This window comes from Echinops telfairi, unplaced genomic scaffold (assembly GCF_000313985.2).
Source record: "Echinops telfairi isolate 266 unplaced genomic scaffold, ASM31398v2 ScPeMD7_7400;HRSCAF=8409, whole genome shotgun sequence".
In the NCBI taxonomy this organism is placed as follows: domain Eukaryota; kingdom Metazoa; phylum Chordata; class Mammalia; order Afrosoricida; family Tenrecidae; genus Echinops; species Echinops telfairi.
This window is the reverse complement of record NW_022111300.1, coordinates 30,214,176-30,237,229: the sequence shown is the minus strand read 5'-3', so window position 1 is coordinate 30,237,229 and position 23,054 is coordinate 30,214,176. Positions and strand designations below refer to the sequence as shown.

General features: G+C 38.8%; 1 protein-coding gene across 1 annotated transcript in view; it reads left to right on the top strand.

Moving 5' to 3' along the window:
* RIT2 (Ras like without CAAX 2) overlaps positions 1–23,054 on the top strand; it is a 297,869-nt gene that overhangs the window by 85,144 nt on the left and 189,671 nt on the right. The window contains 2 exon segments of the mRNA XM_004718056.1: positions 13,904–13,982; positions 13,985–14,091. Of these exon segments, the coding sequence (XP_004718113.1) occupies positions 13,904–13,982; positions 13,985–14,091 (186 nt within the window).

Genomic DNA, 23,054 nt, shown 5'->3' with positions numbered 1-23,054 from the left:
GCTTCTTGGGAGAAACACGAGGCTTTCTACTCCTGTAAGTAGTTAGTCTTGGAAACTCAGAGGACAAGTTGTACCCTTTCCTAGAGGGTTGCTATGCATCAGAATCAGTTTGAAGCCAGTGAGTTTTGTTTTCAATTGGCGGCAGTTCAATCCTACCAGCCACGACCTGGAGAAAGGTGAGACTTTCTTCTGCCATAACCACTTGTCCCTGAGAAATGCAGAGGGCAGTGCTGCGCTGTCCTGTCATGGTTTCCAGGAGTCAGAACTGACTGTAGAGCAGTGAGCACAGGTTTGGACCTTTTTGTTTGAATTCATTAGTCATTTTGTCATGCTATTTCTAACTGACTCAGCCTCTTACTGACCCTTTCTTCCATTTCTCTGATATACATTTCATATTTAGATAGTGTAAAACATCTCTTCAGAATAACTCATAGCAGAATAGTCTCTAAATGGATACTGTGCATCCAAACAAATTATGAATCGTACAGTAAAAATATGTGGCTGGATTATTTAGTAACGAACCTTGAAATCAGTCTTGATTTAATATTTTGATAAGTTCCATAAAAGGATGAAAAATGAAGGAAGAAATATAACTAACATTGTTCAGTGACAAATTATTTCAGAGTGTTAGTTGTTGCGAGAGTTTGAGTTGCCATCAAGACAGTTGAGAATCATGGTGATCCTCTGCACAATCAAGCCTGACACTGCCTGGTCCTGAGCCGTCCTCATAATTGTGCAATCAGAGCCCATTGTTGCAAACACTGATGCCAATCCTTTTGTTGAGGGTGTTTCTCTTTGTCTCCGAGCATCGACTTCACCTTTCCCAGGAACTGATGTCGGCTGACAGCACAGCCAAAGGAAACATTTCTTACTTCTAAGAGAAGTCTGCCTGTCTTCTTCTAAGACAGATGCATTTGATCTGCAACAGTCCCTGGTGCTTTCAATATTCCCCACCATGATTCAAATACATCAATTATTTAGTCTTGTCCAACTTTCAGACAAGAGTTGAAACGACTATGGCTTGAGTCAGGTTCCTTTCAGGCTTCAAAGTTCACCAACTTCAACACTTGAAAGGGACCCTGTGCCACATATTTTCCCAATGCAATATGTCGTTTGACTTCTCAACTCTAGCTTCCCTGAGGATTGACTGTGGGTCCAAGCAAAATATGTAGCATGATGGTGTCTATTGGTCTACTTGTTTTGGTTTCTCTTACACTGAGTTGTCATCCACACTGAAGGCTGCAGACCTTGATCTTCAGCAGCGAATTCTTCAAGTCCTTCTAGCTTCCAGCGAGCAAGGCTGTGTCGTTTTCAGTTCGTACCCAACCCGACGTGCCTTGTAAGAGAGGCGCACATCACCAGGTCTTGTCTTGTCTTTTTAAAACTCTAGTGGAGTTTTAACTGCCAAACTTTCGGCTGGTATTTGAATGCTTAATTATTTGTGTCATGCAAGGATTCCAAATTTCTCACATTAATAATTTGAATTTTCCATAATTCAGATGAGAAAGTTGATAGTCAGGTATGAAGAAACTTGCCCAGAGGATTCAAAGCTACGTTTATAGGACTTTCAACTCCATATTCTTCTTTTTTTGTTTTGAAACAATTTTATTGGCCCTTCTTTCACACATCATAAAATTCAACAGTTCAATCATATCAAGAAGAGTTGTACAATCATCACCACAATCAGAACTTTTTCTTCTTCCTTGTAGTCAATGTTATTAGTGTAATTATTATTTTTAATTGTGGCAAAAATATGCACAACAAAGTGTTCTCCAATTTAATAACTTCTGTATGTACACTTCAGTGCCATTCATTATATTTTGTGTTTTGGAACCATTGTTTATATACTTTTCCAAATTATTCTACCACCATTGACATAAACTCAATGCCCCCTAAAGAAAAACTTTTCCTCCTTCACCCATGGTAAACATTGGTCAAATTTCGTTTCTTCTTTTAAAGTATGTATATACTTTTAAATCATATATAAATGGTTCACATACCATATACTTCTATAGTTAAGTCACTTTTTAAAAAATAGTCGAATATACATCATCACAATCGATTCTAGTGCTCCCTCCCTACTCCAGCATCTATTGCTTGTTTCCCAGTTCCCCTTATCTTTTCTACCCCCTGACCCCATAAACCATCACTTCAGTTATTGTCTCTACACATCCACTGTTGAGTCCATATTATTTTTGTTATATCACATACACTCTAACCTTGCTGCACAATTGAAGCAACAATACTATCAAATACAATACTGGGACATATGCTTAAGTGTTAAATTGCTGTTTTAAGTGTCATAGGTCACAAAAGATGGAGATGATGAAGAAATCAAGAAAATTATGATTGGTACTTAGAAAAATGTATGTATCTCTGTCTGGCAAATAGAAGTTATAGATGTCACGACAATCTCACCAGTTAAATAGGAATTCACTGGACAATATAATTTTACACATAATTCTTAGGTTTGTTTATTCAACATATAATGATGATATGACTAATTAGGAGACCAGATGACATGGTGGGTTAGTGTTTCACAACTAACAGCACGTCCATTGATCCAAACCCTTAGCTATTCTGCAGGATAAAGATGAGTATATCTATTGCAGTAAAGACTTTTAGTCTCAGAAACTATAGAGCAGCTGAATGACACTTTCACAGGGGTCGCCCAATTCATAACAGTAGAAAAATGACAGTTATGAAGTAGCAGTGAAAATAATTTTATACTTGGGGGGTCATCCCAACATGAGGAACTATATTAAAGGATCATGGCATTAGGAAGTTTGAGAACCACTGCTCTAGAGGATCACTGTGCATTGGCAATGACTCAATAGCAGTTAGTTAAATATCATGTATTAGACTCTGTTGTATGAAGGCTGCTTATGATGAATACGATCTGTTCCTTGCTCTCATAGATCTTAAAATCCAGACAGGGTACTACAGGATACCACCAGAGAAAATAAGTTAACCGAAAATGAAATATATCTGTGAATCATATTCCTGAACTTTAAAAAGGGAGCTAGCCACACAATTTAAAGGGATTTTAAGACTGGATTTTCTAGCCTCACAATGTTTAATTATCTATTAGAACAAGATGTCATGTTGCTTTTCTGGATCCTGATTTCTTTATATATAAAGTAAACGTGTTGCTGCCAATAATTCAATGATTCTGTATAAAGCAGGAGTTCAATTAAGGGAGGCCAACTGAATAAAAGCACGGTGGTGAGAAGAGACAACGGATATGACACAATCTTGTGAGACAGGTCCCCCTTAAGGCATGAAGTGCATCTTTAGGATTCGATGGGGGAAAAAATTGGGTATATGACATGAGATCAAATTTCATGAGATCCTAGAATCAAGCAGATGAGTACAGATTTGATGTGAAAGAAAATGGGTAACTATAGGATCTGTGAAAGGAGAAAGCAGTGTCATGAGTACCGTGAGCCAAGAAGGTTAGTTGGAAAGGTGGGTGTGTGCTGAGTTGATGGGAAGGGAGGGAGCCTGGGGTTTGAGTGGACACCCACAAAGCTGAAAATGATCTGGAGGGGGCAGTCCATCCTGCGTTTCATGTTCATCAGGGAGCTGTGATCACTTCCTGACATTCTGGAGGATTTGGGATAAGCCCACCTTTATCTTCTTTGGGCATCATTTTCCTCATGTGTCTGGTGAGGAAGTACAAGCTGCTCAATACAATACTGAGAATCTACAATTATCTAGACAAAAGTGAATCAAAAATGTCATAACATGAGAATTTGGCTTGAACCAGGGAGTAACCCAAAAACTAATGTATTTTTCCTTTCAGTTAATAGAAGTATAAACTGCTTTGTGTGATGGCAAGGCTTTTCAGAGTATTTCTTTTTTTATATATATGTGGTCTTTTGTTTGCTTTTTCATTTTATTTTCTTTGTTCATTGTGAGATTCTGGTATGCACTCCGAACCAATTAGCAAGTGCACTGGATCGTGTGGGTTTTCTTGCTCCCTGTATTTTGGGTTGGGCTCATCATTTCAGTAGCACGGTGGGAAGGACAAGCATGCAGTGGATGAAATCCTTTCATAACACAGTTATACAGGTGTCTTCCAAGACGCGTTCCTTTAGATTTCATCAGCGGGAAACCACTCCCTGTAAGAGTGGCCTCCAAGATAAATAGGTAGCCAGCTGTGGTTAGAAATGTCTTTTTATGGACGTGTCATCAGAGGCAGTCAGGACACTTTCAGTGTTTGAGAAAGGATAAATCCAACTGAAGAAGGAAAAACAAGCATATTGTTATGGGGATTATTTTTATTGTGACAAACATATACACAGACACACAGAGGGGACTTAAAAATGGCTGGAGAAAAAAATCCATTAACTTTTAATTCCATTTTTCCATGAATCTCTAAAAGCATATAGATAATGAAATTATACATGTCATTAAATTATGAATGTCACTAAATTATACATGAATAATATCAAATGGTGTATATATAGTAAGTGCCAATACATATTAAATATATATAAATATATATTACTTGTCTATGTATATATTCGCCATTTTAACATTCTTCATGTATAATTTAGTGACCTTAATTATGTGAAAGAAATGTTGTTACATCCAAAGTCTTCAAAAACAAAAACCTACCTGCCATTGAGTGAATGCACAGTGACCCCATGGTACATGGTAGAACTGCCCCGTGGGTTTCCAAAACTAACTCTTTAGGGGAGTGGATGTCTCATCTTTCTCCCTTCAAGTAGCTTGTAGTTTCAAACTACTGACCTTGCAGTTATCAGCCCAATGCATTGTGACTAAGCCACTAGGGCACCTCATCCAAAGACAGTAAGAGTCAGATTACTTCCCTGTTCATTTCTAAAAAAATGCTTGAAGCTAGAGAATGAAGTGAGGAACATTAAGTTGCTTTTTAATTGAGGTGAATGTAAATGGGATCTACATTTACATAACTGTTCAGCTACACCTGGCCTTGAAAGTAAGAAGATGAATAAATAACTGAAGTGTTATCCATTTAGTATAAAGACTTTATCCTCTTCTCCTCTTATCTCCCTTCCTCCTTTTGATCCCCTGTTTCTAAATACTACTCAAATTTCTTAAAATATAAATCATCCTGGAAATTGTAACATACTATAAAGACACTTAAGATAAGCAATTAACCACATGGTAGTTTTATAATTATCTATTGGGCTCTGATCCAACCACCATCCCTGCTGTTTGGAGAAGAGAATGCTGAACAGTCCATATCTCAGATAGTCTGCAGTACTGCGAGGAGAATGAGAACAAAGTGCATGCAATTAATATAAAAAGAATTACACTTGCCAAAAACCAAGACCTGTTGTGTACAGAGCAAGTTTACTTGGCAAGAAGGAACATAACCTGAATACAGCTATCAAAATAATTTTCACAAAACCTGCTTAAAGTTTTATGAAGATACTCTTAATTGAGCAAAATTCCAAATCTAAAAAAAATAAACTAGAATAAACACACACACAAACAGCCCCTATGTCTAGAATGGCCCAGGCTAGTTAAATTTGGTCTCTAATTCCTATATCCTCATTCCATCCCAAAGATTTTCCCTTCAAATGTGGCTTTTATACCTGCAACACTGAAATTTTAAGTCTACATTTAAGCCATGCTTCTAGCTTGCAATGGATAGTTCCATTTGGATACCTGGTGTCAATTCAAATTGTTGTTTCTGCCAGGTGAGTTCCAGTCAACTTTGGACAGGTGGAAACTCATGTGACAGAGTAAAACTGTCCCACTGGGTTTTCTAGGCCACGTTGTGTTATGGGAAGGAGCCCTGGTACTGCTGTTGAGTACACATAGAACTGCTAACGACAGTATCAGTGGTTCAAACCCACCAGCTCCTCTGTGGATGAAAGATGAGACTATCTACTACCGTAAAGATTTTCAGCTTTGAAAATCCCATATAGGCTCACTATGCATAAGATTTCAGTTGGTATTCATGAGTGTGGTTCGGGTTTATAATCTTTTCTCCTACAGATCTTGTTGGCTGGGTGTGAGCCCTCCATCCTTCTTTTAGCACCTAAGCACTCAGCCTCTGTGCCACCAACACTAGAGCGTGTTGTTATTATCAGGTCACATTGAGTTCATTATGACTCAAATAGACCCACATGGCAGTGCCAAGCTGCCTTATAGAATTTTCTTGGCTGTCAACCTTCTACAACAAGATTTTGAGGTTTTTTTTGTCACCCCCACCCCATGGAGTTGCTGTGACAGTGCCAACTGTCGTTCTTTTGAATAGCCACTGACAGGTAACCTTTGTCCCCCCAGGGCTTTTTGTAAAGGATATAAAATAAAACCAAACCCACTGCATGGAGTCAGTTCCAGCTCCTGGCAACCCTGTAGGAAAGATAGAGTCGGGCTGCTGCTGGGGGTTCTGAGGCCGGAAGCTTTTACAGGAGCAGAAAGTTTCATCGCTCTCCCACGGAGGATTCCCTGGCTCTTACATTATTTACCTTTTTAAACAATTTCTTTCTTTCACTACTACTGTGGGACCCAGACTCCCGGGGCACAAAAATCGGAATCATGTTTATTTTTTTTTCTTTCCATGGAGATGCAGTGGGTTGATGAGTCTCTGATTTCCTTCTTGGTAGCTGTATCTAGAACTTGGGTGGGTGGGGGGGAATTTAGTCACCTTATAATTTGCCACTTCCATTTCTAATGTCCATAAAAAGAGAGAAGAAGGGGAAAAATCACAACTCACTGCCATGGAGCTGATTCTGACTCATAGCAACAGTATAAGACAGGGTAGAACTGCCCCTGTGAGTTTCCACGAGTGTAACTCTTTTTAGGAGTAAAAAGTCCCATCTTCCTCCCACAGTGGGGCTGGTGAGGCTTCAAACTGCAGCCCAAGGTGTAAGCAGCACTTCATCAGGGTGAGCGCAGGGCTAAAGAAGTGGACCACAGAAGTAGGGCGTGTGCAAAACCGCAAGCTGGTATTCCTTAGTAACCCACAATAGTTGCTCCCCAGTCCCTCTCCCTCTTACAACTGCACTGTCATGAAGTCTTTCTCCTTTGAAATGTCTTCATTTCTCTTATTTTTCTCTGTTGAGAACTCTCATCCAACCCCCGCCCCGCTGCCGGTGGAGTCTCTGCAAAAGTTTTAGAAATTTGGGACTCATTGAATTGCCAATCACAAGGTCTAATTAGTGGCAGGGAGTTTGCGTTTTGATTTCCAGCCTCTCTACCCTCCAGTGAATCCATTACTCCCAGAGCATTCCTACTGTATTGGGGATGCTTGTTCCTTCGCTACTGGAACGTTCTCTTGTGTTCTTGAATCCTTAGATCATCCAATCCAAAGCCTGTTTGCCAAGGCTGTCCTAATCTGGCCACACTTGACCACAGAAGCACATTACCTCTTTACAGGAGCCATACGCATACTTCTCCCTGGAGTGTCTTTTCCCATCTACAGTGTTTGTCCTTTGTTCCTTTCCTATTTCCCTCAGTCTTCCAAAACCTCACACCTCACTCCGTCTTGCAAATTTTGCACAGTCCGGTTCTGAGGTCATGGAACTTGGAAATGACTTCACTTCTGAGTGAAATTGCCGGAGCCCCTTCCTTTGGGAAACTCGCCCAGGTGATCTCTCTGGGTGTTCTCTATGTTCTTGGCTGCATTCAGTCACATGCAGTTGTGCAGGGCCTCACATGCAGTAGGCTCTGCACCTAGTTTAGTGTCCTCCTGTCTCTGTCTTAGCATTCTTAATGATTTTTTTATCCAGGGTTTCCACAGTTCATGGTCCACTAGGACCTGCAAAGTATGCAGTTGGTCATGAACTGCAACCCCAGGTAAGAGCTTTCCCATGAGTTTTCTACAACAAAGCCAGATTCTAGCCTCCCAGTGCACAGTGCCAAAATCAGAGTCAAAGACATTCCTCATCTGGGGGGCATTATAATGAAAAGATATTAAGCATTTTCTTTTAGGCTAAGATATCTTTTTACTGGCTACAGAACAACTTTTTCTGTTGTCTTACTGGTGTCTCACAGCACTCTACAAAAATGCTTGCTTATATTTCAATTTAAAAATAAGATGAAAGACAGTCTTCGAAAACCCTTACCGCAGATTCTGTGAACTTACAAATGAGGGTGTTGTGCCTTACCTAAAACTCCTCACAAAAACTGCTTTCAGCCCTAAGTGCTCATAGAAGATATTTATTTACCAGATCTTCCATTAATATGTATTTGTTAGGACTCAGAAAATAATATAATCAATTGTGTTTCCATTGTAAATCTGGCCATCTAAAACTTTGGATCAATTTAAGAATCAGCCTCTCCCCTCATTCTATCCTCTTTTGCTGTTCAAATGACTATTTACTCATTTTTAGGTTACAAATCTATTCATATTTTGTTTCATTGTGTGTATTCTTTTAGGCCATGTCAAATTTTATGTGACTGTCACATAGAAAGTGTTCAGTAAATATTTGACGATTGAGTTCAACAAAATAGAAGCAGTACTCCTTGACAAACGCATCGTAAAACTCGGTGAGTGTTTCGTATTGAAAGACTGATGATTGGTAAACCTACTATAATAGGGAACAAAGCTATAATCTCTAAAACCACAAGCTTTTCTCAACTCCTTGTTTGTGTTTTGCCTTTTGGACAAAATCTTTGATCATATATTATCCAAAATAATGAGAGCTCATTGTTGTTATTTTTGTCTTTGTTGTCTAATTTCAGCGTTTTTTTATTGAACTGCTGAAGACATCTGATTAACACGACGATACGATCTTTTCTACTGATTTCTTTATGCAGTGGGTTTGCACCGATCGCATGAAGTTTGCGTGTTGCAGTGAGGTCCTCATCGGGCTGCTAACCACAGAAGCAGTCATCAAAACCACCAGATTCTCCCTGGGAGAAAGGTGAGGCTTTATGCTCCTGTGGGAATTTCCAGCGACATGAATCCAGGGGACAGCTCGACTCTGTCCTGTAGGGTTGCTCTGAGTTCAAATGGACTCAATGGCAGTGAGTTTTAATTTGAGATTTACAGTTCTCAAAAAATCCCTGGTGGCACAGTAGTTAAACGTTCAAATACTAACCCCGAAGTCTGTGGATTGAAGTCCTTAGCTATTCTGAGGGAGCAAAGCGCTGTGGTCGGCAGCCATGAACATTTACAGAGCCTTGGAAGCCCCAGGGGCAGTGCTAGCTGTTCTTCAGGGTGGCTCTGAGAAGGATTCAACTCCACAGCAGTGAAAGCTTCGGGAGATAAATCTGGTCTTTCTTGTAGTGGGTTGTGGAGTCAATTCTGACTCCGCGTGACTGCATGCAGCAGAGTAGAACCTCCCCATTGAGTTCCCTGCACTGTAAGGTCACAGGAGCCGGTCACTGGGTCCCTTCTCTTGAGGAGCAGCTAGCTGGTGGGTTTGATCTGCTGATTTTTCAGTTGGCAAACAGAAGCTTCACTATAGGAGTGGTGTTTAAAGCAGAGATGGCATCGAGGCTTTCAGACAAAGGACGACCATGTGGTATATATATTGTACTGAACCATGGTGTGCATTCCAACACAGGACAGCCAGGCACTCCATAGGGTCTTTCTGACTGTGACCTTTTGAAGTCGATTGCTAACATTCCCCACTCCCCACCCCCCTTGGCACCTTCAAGTGGTTTAGAACAGCCAACCTTCCTGTTACTAGCCAGCACTTCATAGTTTGTACCGACCAGGGCTTCCTGGGAGAGCTGCAAAGCTATTCTTACTATAGTGTGCCTGCATTTTGTAAATAGTAAGGCATTCATATCTTGTAGTACCATTAGGTGCTAATCCCTTCTCTACGTTTCCTAGAACCTGCTCAGAGTACTAAAATAATCATGAAGGTGTGATATGAGATTAATCAAAAAGCCTTTCTTCATTTTCAAAATTGAGAGTATTCTCCCTGCGTTTCAATACAAGAAAGTCTATCAAAGAGAACAGATCCGACTGCTGTTATGTCCAGAATTCAGCTTTGAAGATATTATAAATGCTTATCATCTTTGTAGCATTGTACACATTGGGCCTGTGTCAGAGATTTTTGCTACTTATGGAAAGCAAATGGAATCCAGTAATGTCTCTGAATAATTAACCAACAAGTTTCATTTGTAGCTGGAAGCAAATGAGGAGATATTAGTATTCAGGATGCACAGAACACAGAGCACAGGGATCTTTAATTCATGGGTGAATCGTGACAGAAGCAACAAGTTGAACATAGCATTTTCCCTTATAAAATAATTACAGTGTCATCTATCATTAAATGGACACATAGCTGCCGAGCTTCCGCATGATGCTCTGGGCCCATCCTCCTGTGTGTCTTTAAAAAAACACGTGGAGATGCTAAGTAAAGAACTGGTGTGGAATAAGTCAGATGAAAAAAGAATTCTTCCTATCCATTGCAATAACTTAATTACTTTATTGGTAGAAAGAGTCTCTTAGGGTGAAAAATTAAGCTTAAACACTTTCTTAAGAAGCATATTTGAGAGGCACTGCCAAATTTCTCTCTAAGACAGCTCAAAGAAGATTTCATACATTTTCTTACAGGGAAGGCTCTGCTCTGTTGGATTTATACCAGAAATAATAGGCTTAATTTGTATTGTATTTTTAAAATTTTATGAAAGCATTTTCAAACCTACTCTCTCATTTGATCCTTTCTACAACCCAATAAGGGAGAGTCTGACTCCCTGCTAGACAGGAGGAAATTGAGATGCCACAGGGCCATGGCAGATGACGGAAGGCATGCCCTCAGTCAGTAGCAGGCCTCCATGTCAGGTAACCGCACGCTCAGATTTCATACTTTCTAATCATAAGGGTCATTTTGAAGCGACAGAGAGAGAAACATATCCCACGTGCGGGAGCAAAGTGGAATTAACTAAAGAGGTTTTTGTTGCTGTTATTGCTGTTGTTGGGGGTCTTCTGAAAATAAAAATCTTTGGACCTTAGAGATGCCCATTCAGATCAGATACCAAGCCTGGCGTGCCTGTGTTACACGTGACACTTTCTTTGAGTGTAAGCAACACGCACGGCAGAGGGTTTATTTCTTCATCCTGCATCATTCTTTAATGTTGCCTTTCTGATGTTTGCCTTGCTTCCAAATAGATGATTGAATTTTTTCCAATTAGTTGATTGGGTTCTTTCTTATGTCTTATATTGGAAGCCTCATCTCTACTCGAAACAAATAGATATTTTTTAAAAGGTGCTGAATTGTCTATCCCATTCCTTAAAACTCATATGTATGTAGAAGAAAATGAATGTGAATGAATAATAAGCATAGATGCCCAGTATTACTTATAAATAAATGGATTCAGCTTGTTGAAAACAAGATTCATTTGTAACTTAAACAATGTAAAGGCATAAAAAGAGGATGACAAGCAGCACTGATGAGAATATGGGGGAAAAACCACATTTGTCAAATATTGGAGAGGGTTTTATTGGCACACTGTATTTCAGGTGATACTGGCACTATCTCTCACAATTGCATATGTGCACTCTCTTTGACCTAAGCGTATTATTTCTAAGACAGACAGACATTTTCCCAGTATGGATATTTATGAAAACATATTGCAGCACTTTTGTACTAGGACTAAAAGGAAGCCATTTAAAGGCCTGTGCATAAGCGACTCGTTAAATTATGCTGCATGAATGAAATAAACAATGACGCATCCCTGGAAAGAAAAAGTATATTTATAAGGAATGCTTTTCAACGTATATGAAGCCTATTAATTTTAACCAAAGGTAAAAGTTGTATACATTATGTTCCCATTTGAGTATGCAAACATATATAAATGTAGCCTATATACCAATGTGCTTTTGTATACATACATTCTTTATAGAGACATAAAGATTGTTGTGATTGGTTGGGGGAAGGAAAACTGGGAGTTTGAGGTGGGAAGGAGATGAAATTCATTGTATATGATTCTCTAACATTTGAATATTTTTCATGTTTTTAAATATTTTTCAGTCAAGTGACAAATGAAAAAGAAACCAAAGAAGTTCAATATTTACAATTAGCAAATGCAGTCGATTATGAAATTATAAAATAGATTTTCCCAGTTTCATTTATGATGTCACTCAAATAAAATTGATGTAACAAATCTGTTTTTGTTTCCTTCAAGGTCATATAGATTTCTTATTTAAAATGAACTCAAGAAATATCATTTAGCATATTAAGTTTGTATTTCTCCAATTGATGCCTATCATATATGAGGTTCTGATGAAGGCAAAAGATTTTCCCAAATCAAAGTACTTTCAACTAAGATGGACCCTGATGGACCTCAAGCTACTTTATGATCCGTCGAACTTTAGAAACGAAGAAGCTGCAGCTGGTAGGAGATTTTCCTCCCGTGTTAGTGGATTTCACTCACATGGTGAAATATAGACTTAATTTAAAGAAAAAATAATAATGCTGAAGACGTTAATAAAATCAGAGTCATAGAATAAGGATTACTTCAACCATGGACAAACCTTTCATCGTTGCACCCTAATTCTTAGCATTTTGAAAGCATCGGTTGAGCCATATTACATTGTTTACATCGACTCCATGATGACTGGAAATCATTTAAGAGCTTTATCCATTAACCTAGAACAGATTTTCAAAATAAAAACTTTATTCATTCAAATCAATCTTTGTTTCAACAGTTACCCTGAGCTGGAGACTTGGGAAATCCTATGCTACTTGAAGTAACCTGACTTCTCAAATACTTCCAGTGCAGCTGAAGCTCACCTAAGCCTTCTTTTCATCAGTTCAAATCCCAGTATATTATGTAATTGTTATTATTATTATTATTTTATATGGTATCTTCCCCAGCCAGGACTTAAGCTATTATATTTCCCATTGCTTTGATCTAATTAGCTTTTCTTAAGTAACAAAAAAGAGAGTTTAAATCGGCAGAGTGCTGTGTTTAATTATAAAAGGTTCAATTTAAGAAAAAAGATGTTGAACAGCAGATTTTATTGTTGGGGTTTTGTTTATTGGATTTTAATGCATGTATTCAGAATATGAGTAAAAAGAAAGAGTTGCTTTAGATGGAATAAAATTTCCAGATTGCAATTCATACCAAAAATGTTACTGTTTATTTGAGAGGAAGATGTGATTCAGGTAAATTGCAACAGTGGAGGAGAGTATAGAAATTTCCTCTGTTGGGGAATTGGCTCAATCTGGAAGATGATGTTCCCCTCCACCATTATGAGGGAAAAGGATAGAGGAGCCATCAGAAGGTGAAAATTCATCCATGACTCGGAAATCCATGTGCTTCTACTGGTGTCTTTCAGCAAAACAAGTCCAAGAACATCCAAACATATAACTGGGTCTGGGATTACCTATGCTAATAACCCATTCCATTCACAAGGATAATTAAAGTTTAACTCCAGGCTATTTTCATATTTTTAAATAGAAAATTAATTAGCTCTTTAAAATCCTTTTGACGTCCTATGGAACTTTCCCTAGGCAAACTGACATTTGCAAGGCTGAGCTAACTTCCTTAATTCATCCATTTTTTTCTTTACTGGGTTTTAGAAAAATTGATTTTCAAGTGTAGGAAGTGAAGAAATGCCTGAAGTAAGTAATTTATAGTATCATTAAATTAGATTCAAATTATTTTATTGCATGGAGTATGCAAATTTGGTTTTGTTTTTTAAAATATGGTCATTAAATTAAATATACATGTATATATCTATATAATCTATGTGTATTCAAAAGTACACAAATAGATGTTAAGTTGAACATTTTGTAGTTAAAGTTAATCATTCTGATCATTTAAAATTCTGTCATTTTTGACATATTTAAGACATCAAACATGATTGTAAAAATTCCTATTTAAATTACTTAGTCTCATCGTTTGTCTATGTTTGACCTTTTTAAATATATGGGTGCATTCTGTTGACTGTACAGAATTAAATTGCATAAGCATATTGCTCTTTTCCTGCCGGCAGAATGCACACAGCCATGAGGGGACAGGCTATGCGAGGCAGAGAGGGTGTCATCAGCTGCTTCTCTATCATGGACCGGACCATCAATCTTTCCAGGAAGCAGCCAAGTTGAAAGAGCTCACTTTTTAGGTTAGCCACAACTATGGAATTCCTTTGGTGGGCACCAAAATCAACCTGGAACAATTCCACAAGTGCCAATTTTATGTTAGGGCCTATCTTGTCTTCTAAGGATATAGATGACTAGGGTCTTTCTTTTCCAAGATTCATCATGAGATTTATGAGAAAGAAATTATACATCTGATTTTTGAAGAGATCTTTGTGGGCCTATGTTTCCACAATTGGTCACCTCAATAACTCCAATCCCGAAGAAGTTACTTGGCTTTGTTCTTACCACTCCCTCCCTCATCAGGAAATATCATTTGTGTCCCCTAATTCCCTGGGAACCTGGCTGACTTTGTGATTATTGTATCTAGGAGTGTGGAACAGAGGTGGGACTCTGTAACCACAAAGTTTGGGGCTACTACCTTGGCCTTTGACACTTGAAATGCCTGTTCCTGGCATCGACTTCATGTAATGAATCACAACTTAAACTTGGAGAAAGTCAAGTGCAAAAAGTCAAAGAATGGCCCTACCCTCACACTTGTCTCCACCAAGGTACCCCACGCACAGCTAATGTCATTTTGGATGCCCTTGTTCTAGCTACCGCCTCAATGTCATCTCATGTGATACCTTAGCCAATGCCACATGGGTCAGATGGATCTCCTACTTGGATTTCTGACTGTGAGCAAATAAAACTATTCTTTTCATGGCTACAATCTCACCACTGGTATGTTGGTTTATGGCACTATGTGGCTTGCATGTTGCTTTGATTCTAGGTATTTCCTATGGCAGCAGGTCACCCAGAAAGACCAGGTCTCAGTGGAGCTTCACTGTAGATGAAAGTTGTCCTCTGAATGAGGAAGAGTTCGATGCGTTTGAATGGTGGTGTTAAACTACCAGAAGAACAAACAAGTTTGTCTGGAAGGAATTATACACACAATGCTCTCAGGAGTAACCAATCCCTGGGAAAGGACATCACACCTGGTAAAATAGAAAGTCTACCAAAAAAGAGGTAGATCCTCCATGAGATGGATTGATACTGTGGTGGAAACAATACACTGAAGCATAACAATAATTGTGAGGAAGGTTCCGGAAGGGGAAGCATTTCATTCTGTTGCACATAGCATCACTGAGTCTGGACTGACAGCTAACGGCCACAACAGTAGATACTAAAAGAAGCTCTGATACAACTAATTAAAGATTCTGGAGTGTAAACTATCAGCTTCTTTATAGGATAAACTATCTCGCGATCTATAATGATTATGGATGATAGCCTATAAAGAGTACAGCCTCAGAAATCTGTGGGCAGTGTATTCAGAAGTCCAGCTTATTATTCAAACAAAAGTTCCTCAGGACTCCTCAAGGCCTTTGCTGTCCATAATTCCAACAACATTCACCATTTTCCTTCCACTTATCCCCCTGGACCTTTATGCAACAATATGCTTTCTTGGGTCCTTATCATTTCACAAAGACATGTTCAACTGGGTCCCTATCCCTGTCTGGTAATTGTCTGTCCATTTCAGCGAAGTTAAAGGCAACTTGGTGCTCTGGTGGGTTAAAAACCCAGTTACGAACTGAAATGTCAGTGGGTCAACCCTACCCTCCACTCCTCAGAAGAAAGATGATGCTGTCTGCTCTCTCTTAAAGATGTCAAACCACAGAAACTCTAAGGAGCAGTTCCACTCGATCCTACATACAGTCTTGATGGCTCAGGATCGACCCAATGACAGCAGCTTTGTGTGTTGTTTTTGTTTTCTTCTTTTTGTTGTTGTTGTTGTTCAATGTTCAAAGGTGTCCTGGCAGCACAGTGGGTAACCAAAAGGTCTGGGACTTGAGTCTCTCAGTTCCCTCGGGAGGAAGGTTCAGTAGTTCTAGGGAACAATGCTACTTTGTTAAGTCATAATGCAGTCAACAGGAGATGCAGATGATCACCGAGCTCAGTAGATAGTACTACCAACATCTCTGAAACAAATAATACAAAGATTAAACGGATTCATTTTCCAGATTCAAAGACTTTTCCTTTTAGATAAAATCAAATAAACAATATTTCAAGTAAACATAAAGTGCAAAAACCATGAAAAATGAAATTGTAATCTTTGTAAAGTGGTGCTGTACCAACATCTCCAATACTGAAGTGATGATGTGTAATATTTGCTCCTGGCTGTGGTGTTTGTGATGGGAATAATTATTCATGTAATTGTAGCTTGTTTATTCTTTTCAAAATGCTTTCAATTCACACTTTATATTAATGTCATAACTGCCCTCTGTAGTTGTCAGATAAGCATTTTCAGGACGACGCTGAAGAATGAATGTGCAAGTATTGACATAAACAGAGTTTAATCAGTTATCAAGTGGCAAAACGAAAACTCAGATCACATATTTCATCACATCAATCTTTGTTTCTTCATCTAAAAAAACAGTGTAGATCTTGGTACCTAGATCCTTGACTCTACAAAAGTTTTTAGAGAAAATTTCTAAAGTCATAAAGTTAAATTCCCAAAGACCTTGAAGAAAGTTAAATAAAATTCTTTTGTTTAACACTGAGAATAGAAGGATTCTCCTGAAGTAGCTCTTTTTCCTTGGTCTATGTTGAAATAGTTTAAAAGTAGAGGGAGTGGTAATTCAAGTTGTTTCTGATCTTATCTGGTGAATGCTTGCATTCATAATACATTTTGAATGCATGTATGCGTTTTTGTGAATCTGAAGGTCATTTCTAAACAAGAAAAAAAAATAATGCCCGAGGTTTTCATCCTTATTAATCCCTTTGAGCTAAAAATACTGAAGACCTTTGTTTAAACATAATTATGCCTTTGTCTGACATCAATACTCATTTTAATCTGGCAGAGATAGTGATGCACTCAGTATTTGCCAGAAACTGCCAACATTATTTCATTGGACCGTTACCATAAGTCTGAGAAGCAGGCTCCTTTGTGATACCTTTGAAACCTATGAGTCAACTGTAGCTTCTCTCTGCTCAGCACCTCGCTCAAGGTCACACAGCTGGATTTGATTTAAGAGACAAATCCTAGTCCTGATTATAAACCTTGCCAGGTTCTACTGGTGGCCCGCGAGCCATTGTTATTTTATCATCAATTACTTTTTTATATCTGCTTCAGCATCGTAGCAGGTCCCCCAAGAAATGAAATGTTAGCAATTACATTTTATTGGCAAGTTGTATCAGGAAAGATCAGAACATGAAGGTATTAGATGTGGGTGGGCAGCTCCGGGTCACAGAGATGCCCCTGGATGATGCAGGGAGGGGCTCGAGGAAGAGGAAAACCAAGGAAGGGGAGTTCACACTGAAAGACACTGTTTCCTAATCGGTTAAACAATTTCATCCCGAGTTCATCCAACCTTTTTAAAGCAAACACCAAACACACTACCATCAATTCAGTGTGGACTTCTAGCAACCATCTATCAGGTTTCCAAGACTGCAAATCTTTCAGGGAGCAGATAGTCTCCTCTGTCTCCCACTGAGTGATTGGTACGTTTGAGCAGTGCAGGCTTTATCCTCAAGGACTGCTCATTCTTCTCAAACAGACAATGTCTATGCTCATGAGATAAGTAAAAAAGAGGCTTTATTAAACAACAAAAATAAATGATAAATAATATGGTGTCCATAGTGCATCAGTTATAGAAAATCAGGGAAGGGTTTTGGCAGCGTGTTTTTTGGGAGAGACGAGCTAAATGAGGACACATCGTGAATAAGTAGAAAGAATCAAGACTGAATCTGGAGTCAGTGGAGCGAATCTGCTGAGCTGCACATGAGCCTAAGGCATGGGAATGCTTGGTGGGGAACTGGGGGCACCAGCCCATTGAGCACTCCATGCATCAGGCATCCTTGGACTCATTTCATAGACAGCACCTGCCACAAAGACCCATTTAATTAAAACATAAATGCGTAGTAGAATATATTGGATATGCTGCAATGCAGTAATTAATTGCAAATGCTACTCAAATTGAAAAATAAAGGAGTAGCACTTCATCCATCTTTAATCATCAGTCGGTACATTACATAAGCTGTGTAAATACAATTTCCAAATGATGAGCATTCACTTTTTAAGAGAAAAAGAGTTGGTAATTTACCCAATTGTAAAGGGATAGACATTCAAATTCCACTAACATTTATTTAGTTCTGTTTATCCTTTCCAAATAAAATCCCTGGTGATGGCATGCTTAGGGTTTAAGCACTGGGCTGCTCACTGTGAGGGCTGGCATTGCCAGCTGACCTAAAGACTCCATGGGAAAAAGATTTAGCAAACTGCTTCGATAAATATTAAAGTCAAGAAAATCTCATGGAACTGTTGTTATGAGTCAAGATTGAGGTGACAGTATACACAATATGCTGTTTTTGTTATTATTGCCTTTAATTTTAAATATTGTAAATGCATTAACTTAAAATCTATTACAAAACAGAGCTGAGAGTTTTAAGTATTTCACATAAACTTGTGGTTTGTAGAACTAGATTTTGAGTCCATAAAATTTTTCTTACTTTTACTTTTTTTTTGGGTTACCTGATTTTTCATTTCTTTCGCAAATAGTTAATAACTATTTAATGCATAGAAAGCAAAAAATTTTTAGAAAGTGGGTATAAAGGGATGAAAATCAGTCACAGAGACAGAGGGTGATCATTGATTGGGGATAGTAAGCATGTGAAAATGCAGAAATGACAACTTTTGTATTTATTTATATATTCATCATAATGAAAATGAGTAATACATACAAAGAAACTCACTGCAATCTAGTTGATTCCAACTCAAAATACCCTTTAGGACAGAATAGAACTGGCCTGTGGATTTCTGAGATTGTCACTCTTTCCAGGAGTAGAAAGCTTTGTCTATCCCTGCAGAGCAACTGGTAATTTTGAACTGTGGACCTTGTAGTTAGCATCTTAATGTGTAGGCACTATGCATACTGTGTAGAAAATTCAAGGTCTTTAGCTACCCCTTCAGGTCTGACAATAAATTCAGTAATATGGTTCCATTTTCAGCCAAACAATAGACAAGTCTACAAGGGAAACAATAATTGTAGGTATGGATGCATACCTCAGAATGATTTAGATTGTGTGAGTGTTGTTGTGTATGAGTGAATGTCACTACATATGTTTCTCTAGATGACTGGTTCTGTAAACCTATACCCAACTTGCAATTGAAAAATTTTTAAAAATCAAAATAAATAAATAAATGTGTGCAAAAACTAAAATTTCAGCAGACGAGACAGATAATTGAAAACTGAATGTGTGTATATAGTACATAATTGTGTGTGTGGAGAGAGAGAGAGAGAGAGAGAGAGAAAGAGAAACTTATAACAAGGAAGTGGGCTCACACCATTGGAGAAGTAGGTAAGTCCAGTCTGATACAAGTCTGTAGGTCAGATGTTAAGTTGCAGGCTTTTCCTGGCTCATATAGCTGCTGAGTGCGATGAACCCAGCAGGAATCAGAAGAAGAAAAGAAAGATAAGCAGGAAGATCGCAGCTGGCGTACCCATGGGTGGGTAAGGCCAAGATGGGCATATCAAATTGCTCCTAGGGTCTGAAGACACCATGCTTAGTCATTGACTCAAGTCCAAAGAATAGGACATTAATGAGTCAAATACAAGTTCCAGATCAGTAAGATGCAAAGAATCGCTCAACAGGGTCTTTTATATGAAATAAGCCACACCGCTGAGGAAACATTGACCTTAGTTGTACTCCACGCCAGTCTTCCCACAACTGCTCTGATGCTCAAAACAGTTCCCATCATGGAGTGGATTTACATTGTGAGATCACATCATGGGGGAAACTTCAATTGCCACATTACTGAGAACCCTGGCCAAGTCATTTTGATTATCACTTATATTACCTATTATCACATATATAACTTATGCACAGCAAAATAATAGGAGGGGCACCCTCCCCCAAAATGGATTTTTTCCCCAAGTTATATATTCAAAATTTTTTTAAACAAAATCACTTTATCTCCTTCAAAGTGCTCTCCATTACACTGCATACAATTGCCAATTCTGCTATTTCATTTTTGGAAACATTTTTTAAACTCATCTGTTTGGATGGCTGACAGCATCGCCCTCATTTATTTCTTCCCCTCTTCTACTTAGTCACTCATGGAAACAAAAAGAAGTCACAGGAAGTGAGATCAGGTGAGTAAGCTTTGTGGGACAAGAGAGGAATGTTATTTTTTGCCAAAAACTGGCACATGGAGATGACTGCGTGAACAGGTGCATTGTCATGGTGGCAAAAATCAGTCCCCAGTCTGCCACAATTCAGGCCTTTTTTGGTCACACACCATTAAGCTATTATGTCAGAATCTCTAACTAGAAAGCTCGATTAACAGTCTAACCTGGTGGAGCAAACTCCAAATGCACTATCCCCATCACATCAAAAACCAAATGAGTATCATCTTGATCACTGACTTCACTTGAAGAGCTTTTGGGGGGTGAGCTGACAAGGGTGTCTTCCACTGGCTTGATTGATGTTTGCTTTCTGGGTCATAAGAATAGCGCCTTGTCTTGTCACCAGTAATGACCTTGGGGAAAAAGCCTGGGTCACTTCAGAGCTGTTCTTTTGAAGCAGGGTATGCTTCCACTGGACACTTTGGGGTTTTTTTTAGGTTAGGGTTAGGGTTAAGTGTTAAGTGATAACACCTGTGTACCTGTGTTAAGGATAAAGCATTGAGGGTTAAGAATTTTTGGAAGGGTTAGGGTTTGGGTTAGCTTTAGGGTTAAGTGCTAAGTGATAACACCTGTGTTAAGGATTGAAGGTATAGGGTTAAGGACTTGGGTTAGGGTTAAGTGTTAAGTGATAAAGCTTGTGTTATGGATTAAGGGCTAAGGGGTTAGGATTAGCATTATAGTTGGGTTTAGGGTGAGCATTAGGGTTCGGGTTCTGGTTAAGTTTTTTGTTGCTTTTGTTTTTCAATCATTTAATTGGAGAGTATTAAAACTCTTATCACAATCCATACATCTATCCATTGTGTCAAGCACATTTGTACATATGTTGCTATCATCATTTTCAAAACATTTTTCTTCTACTTGAGTCTTTGGTTTCAGCTCATTTCCTCCTTCCCCCATCCTCCCTCCCTCATTAACCCTTGATAATTTATACATTTTTTTTTCATGTCTTACACTGCTGTCTCCCTTCACCCACTTTTGTGTTGTTTGTCCCTCTGGGGTGGAGGGGTTATATGTCCATCATTGTGATCACTTCTCCCTTTTTCCCCAGACCTTCTCCTACCTTCCTTGTATCATTACTTTCATTATTGGTCCTGAATGGGTCTATCTGTTCTGAATTCCATGTGATGTGAGCTCTTATCTGTACCAGTACAAACTCTGGTCTAGCCAGATTTGTAAGGTAGAATTGGGGTCATGATAGTGGTTGGGGATGTGGGTGGGGGTTGGGGAGGAAGCATGAAAGAACTAGAGGAAAGTTGTATGTTTTGTTGGTGCTATACTGCACCCTGACTGCCAAGTCTCTTCCTTGTGACCCTTCTGTGAGAGGATGTACAATTGTCTACAGATGGGCTTTGGATCTACACTCCACTTTCCCCCTCAGTCACATCAATATGGTTTTTTGTTGTGGGTCTTTGATGCCTGATAACTGATCCCATGAACACCTCATGATCACACAGGCTGGCATGCTTCTTCCATGAGTGCTTGATTGCTTCTCAGCTAAATGGCCACTTGTTTATCTTCAAGCCTTTAAGACTCCAGATGCTATATCTTTTGATAGCCGGGCACCATCTACTTTCTTCATCACATTTGTTTATGCACCCATTCTGTCTTTAGTGATCGTGTCTGGAAGGTAAGCATCACAGAATGCCAGGTTATGAGAACAAAGTCTTCTTGCGCTGAGATAGTACTTGAGTAGAGTCCAAATGTCTACCTGCTATCTTAATGCTTACAATATATATGTAGATCTATTTCCCTATCATTATATATAAATATATTTACATATATACATGCCTGTATTTAGACTTCTATAAATGTCCTTTGCCTCCTAGTTCTTTTCTCTATTACCTTTTACTTTCCTCTTGCCCCAATATCATGTTCGGCCTTCATCAAAGTTTCAGTAATTCCTCTCGGTTACATTGCACTTGATTAAACCCCACCAGACATCTAAAATTGATGGCAAGGAGGGTGTAAGATGCCTGGACACTCTTTTTGTTGGTCAGTCAGAACCAGAGGCACAAATTTCGCAGTGACCCTTCTCGTTCCCAGATCTCCCATTAAAATTAGCTGACTTGAGCTCCGAGATAATCCAGAGAACCTCGCCATCTCTTCAGTGGTGTGTCTTTGGTTTTTGAGCACAAGTGCATGAATTTTGTCGACATTTTCATCCGTTTTGGAAGTTCACAGACATCCAGAACATGGTTTGCCACCAGTGGACTTTTCACCTTTTTTGAAACAAGAAAATCACTGGTATAGGAGTTTTTTCCCTTAGTGCTGCTCTTGTGAACTGTGTTTAACATCATAACAGTTTCTGTGGCATTTTTCTAAAGGAGAAAACAAAACTCCACAGCCACACACTGTTCTCTTAAATTGACCATCACAAAAAAACGAGGTTCAAAAGAAACTGCTTTTATGGAAAAATTCACTGTGACCAGAGAGAACCTTCTCAGGTGATGCAGCTGGGTGCACTAACTCAGAGCGAGCTATTTGATGCTTACCTAGTGATAAAAATGCATACTATGAAAGCTCCACCCAGTAGAGCTATTTTTCCAGCTGTTTTTTTGAGGTATCCCTCGTTATAAAAATTACATACACGCCTAGAGTAGGAGCAAGACCTAGGTGAAAGAGTGACATAGGGGAAGGTGATGAAAGGTGAGATAGTTAAGTGAGTGGAATATTTTATGTCATATAAACACAAAACACTTCTCTCCAAAGGCGTCTGGAGAGAAGTCAATGTTTTAGGAATGAGCATTCAAGAAAAAGACAAAACTTTTGTAAAGTCTTACAGATAGAATGTAGCTCTGTTTTTGACAGCCATTATGTCAAGTAAGAATATAGAGATGAAGTTATTTGAATTTATTTTAAATGTGAAGAGAAGTTATTTAATATAGTT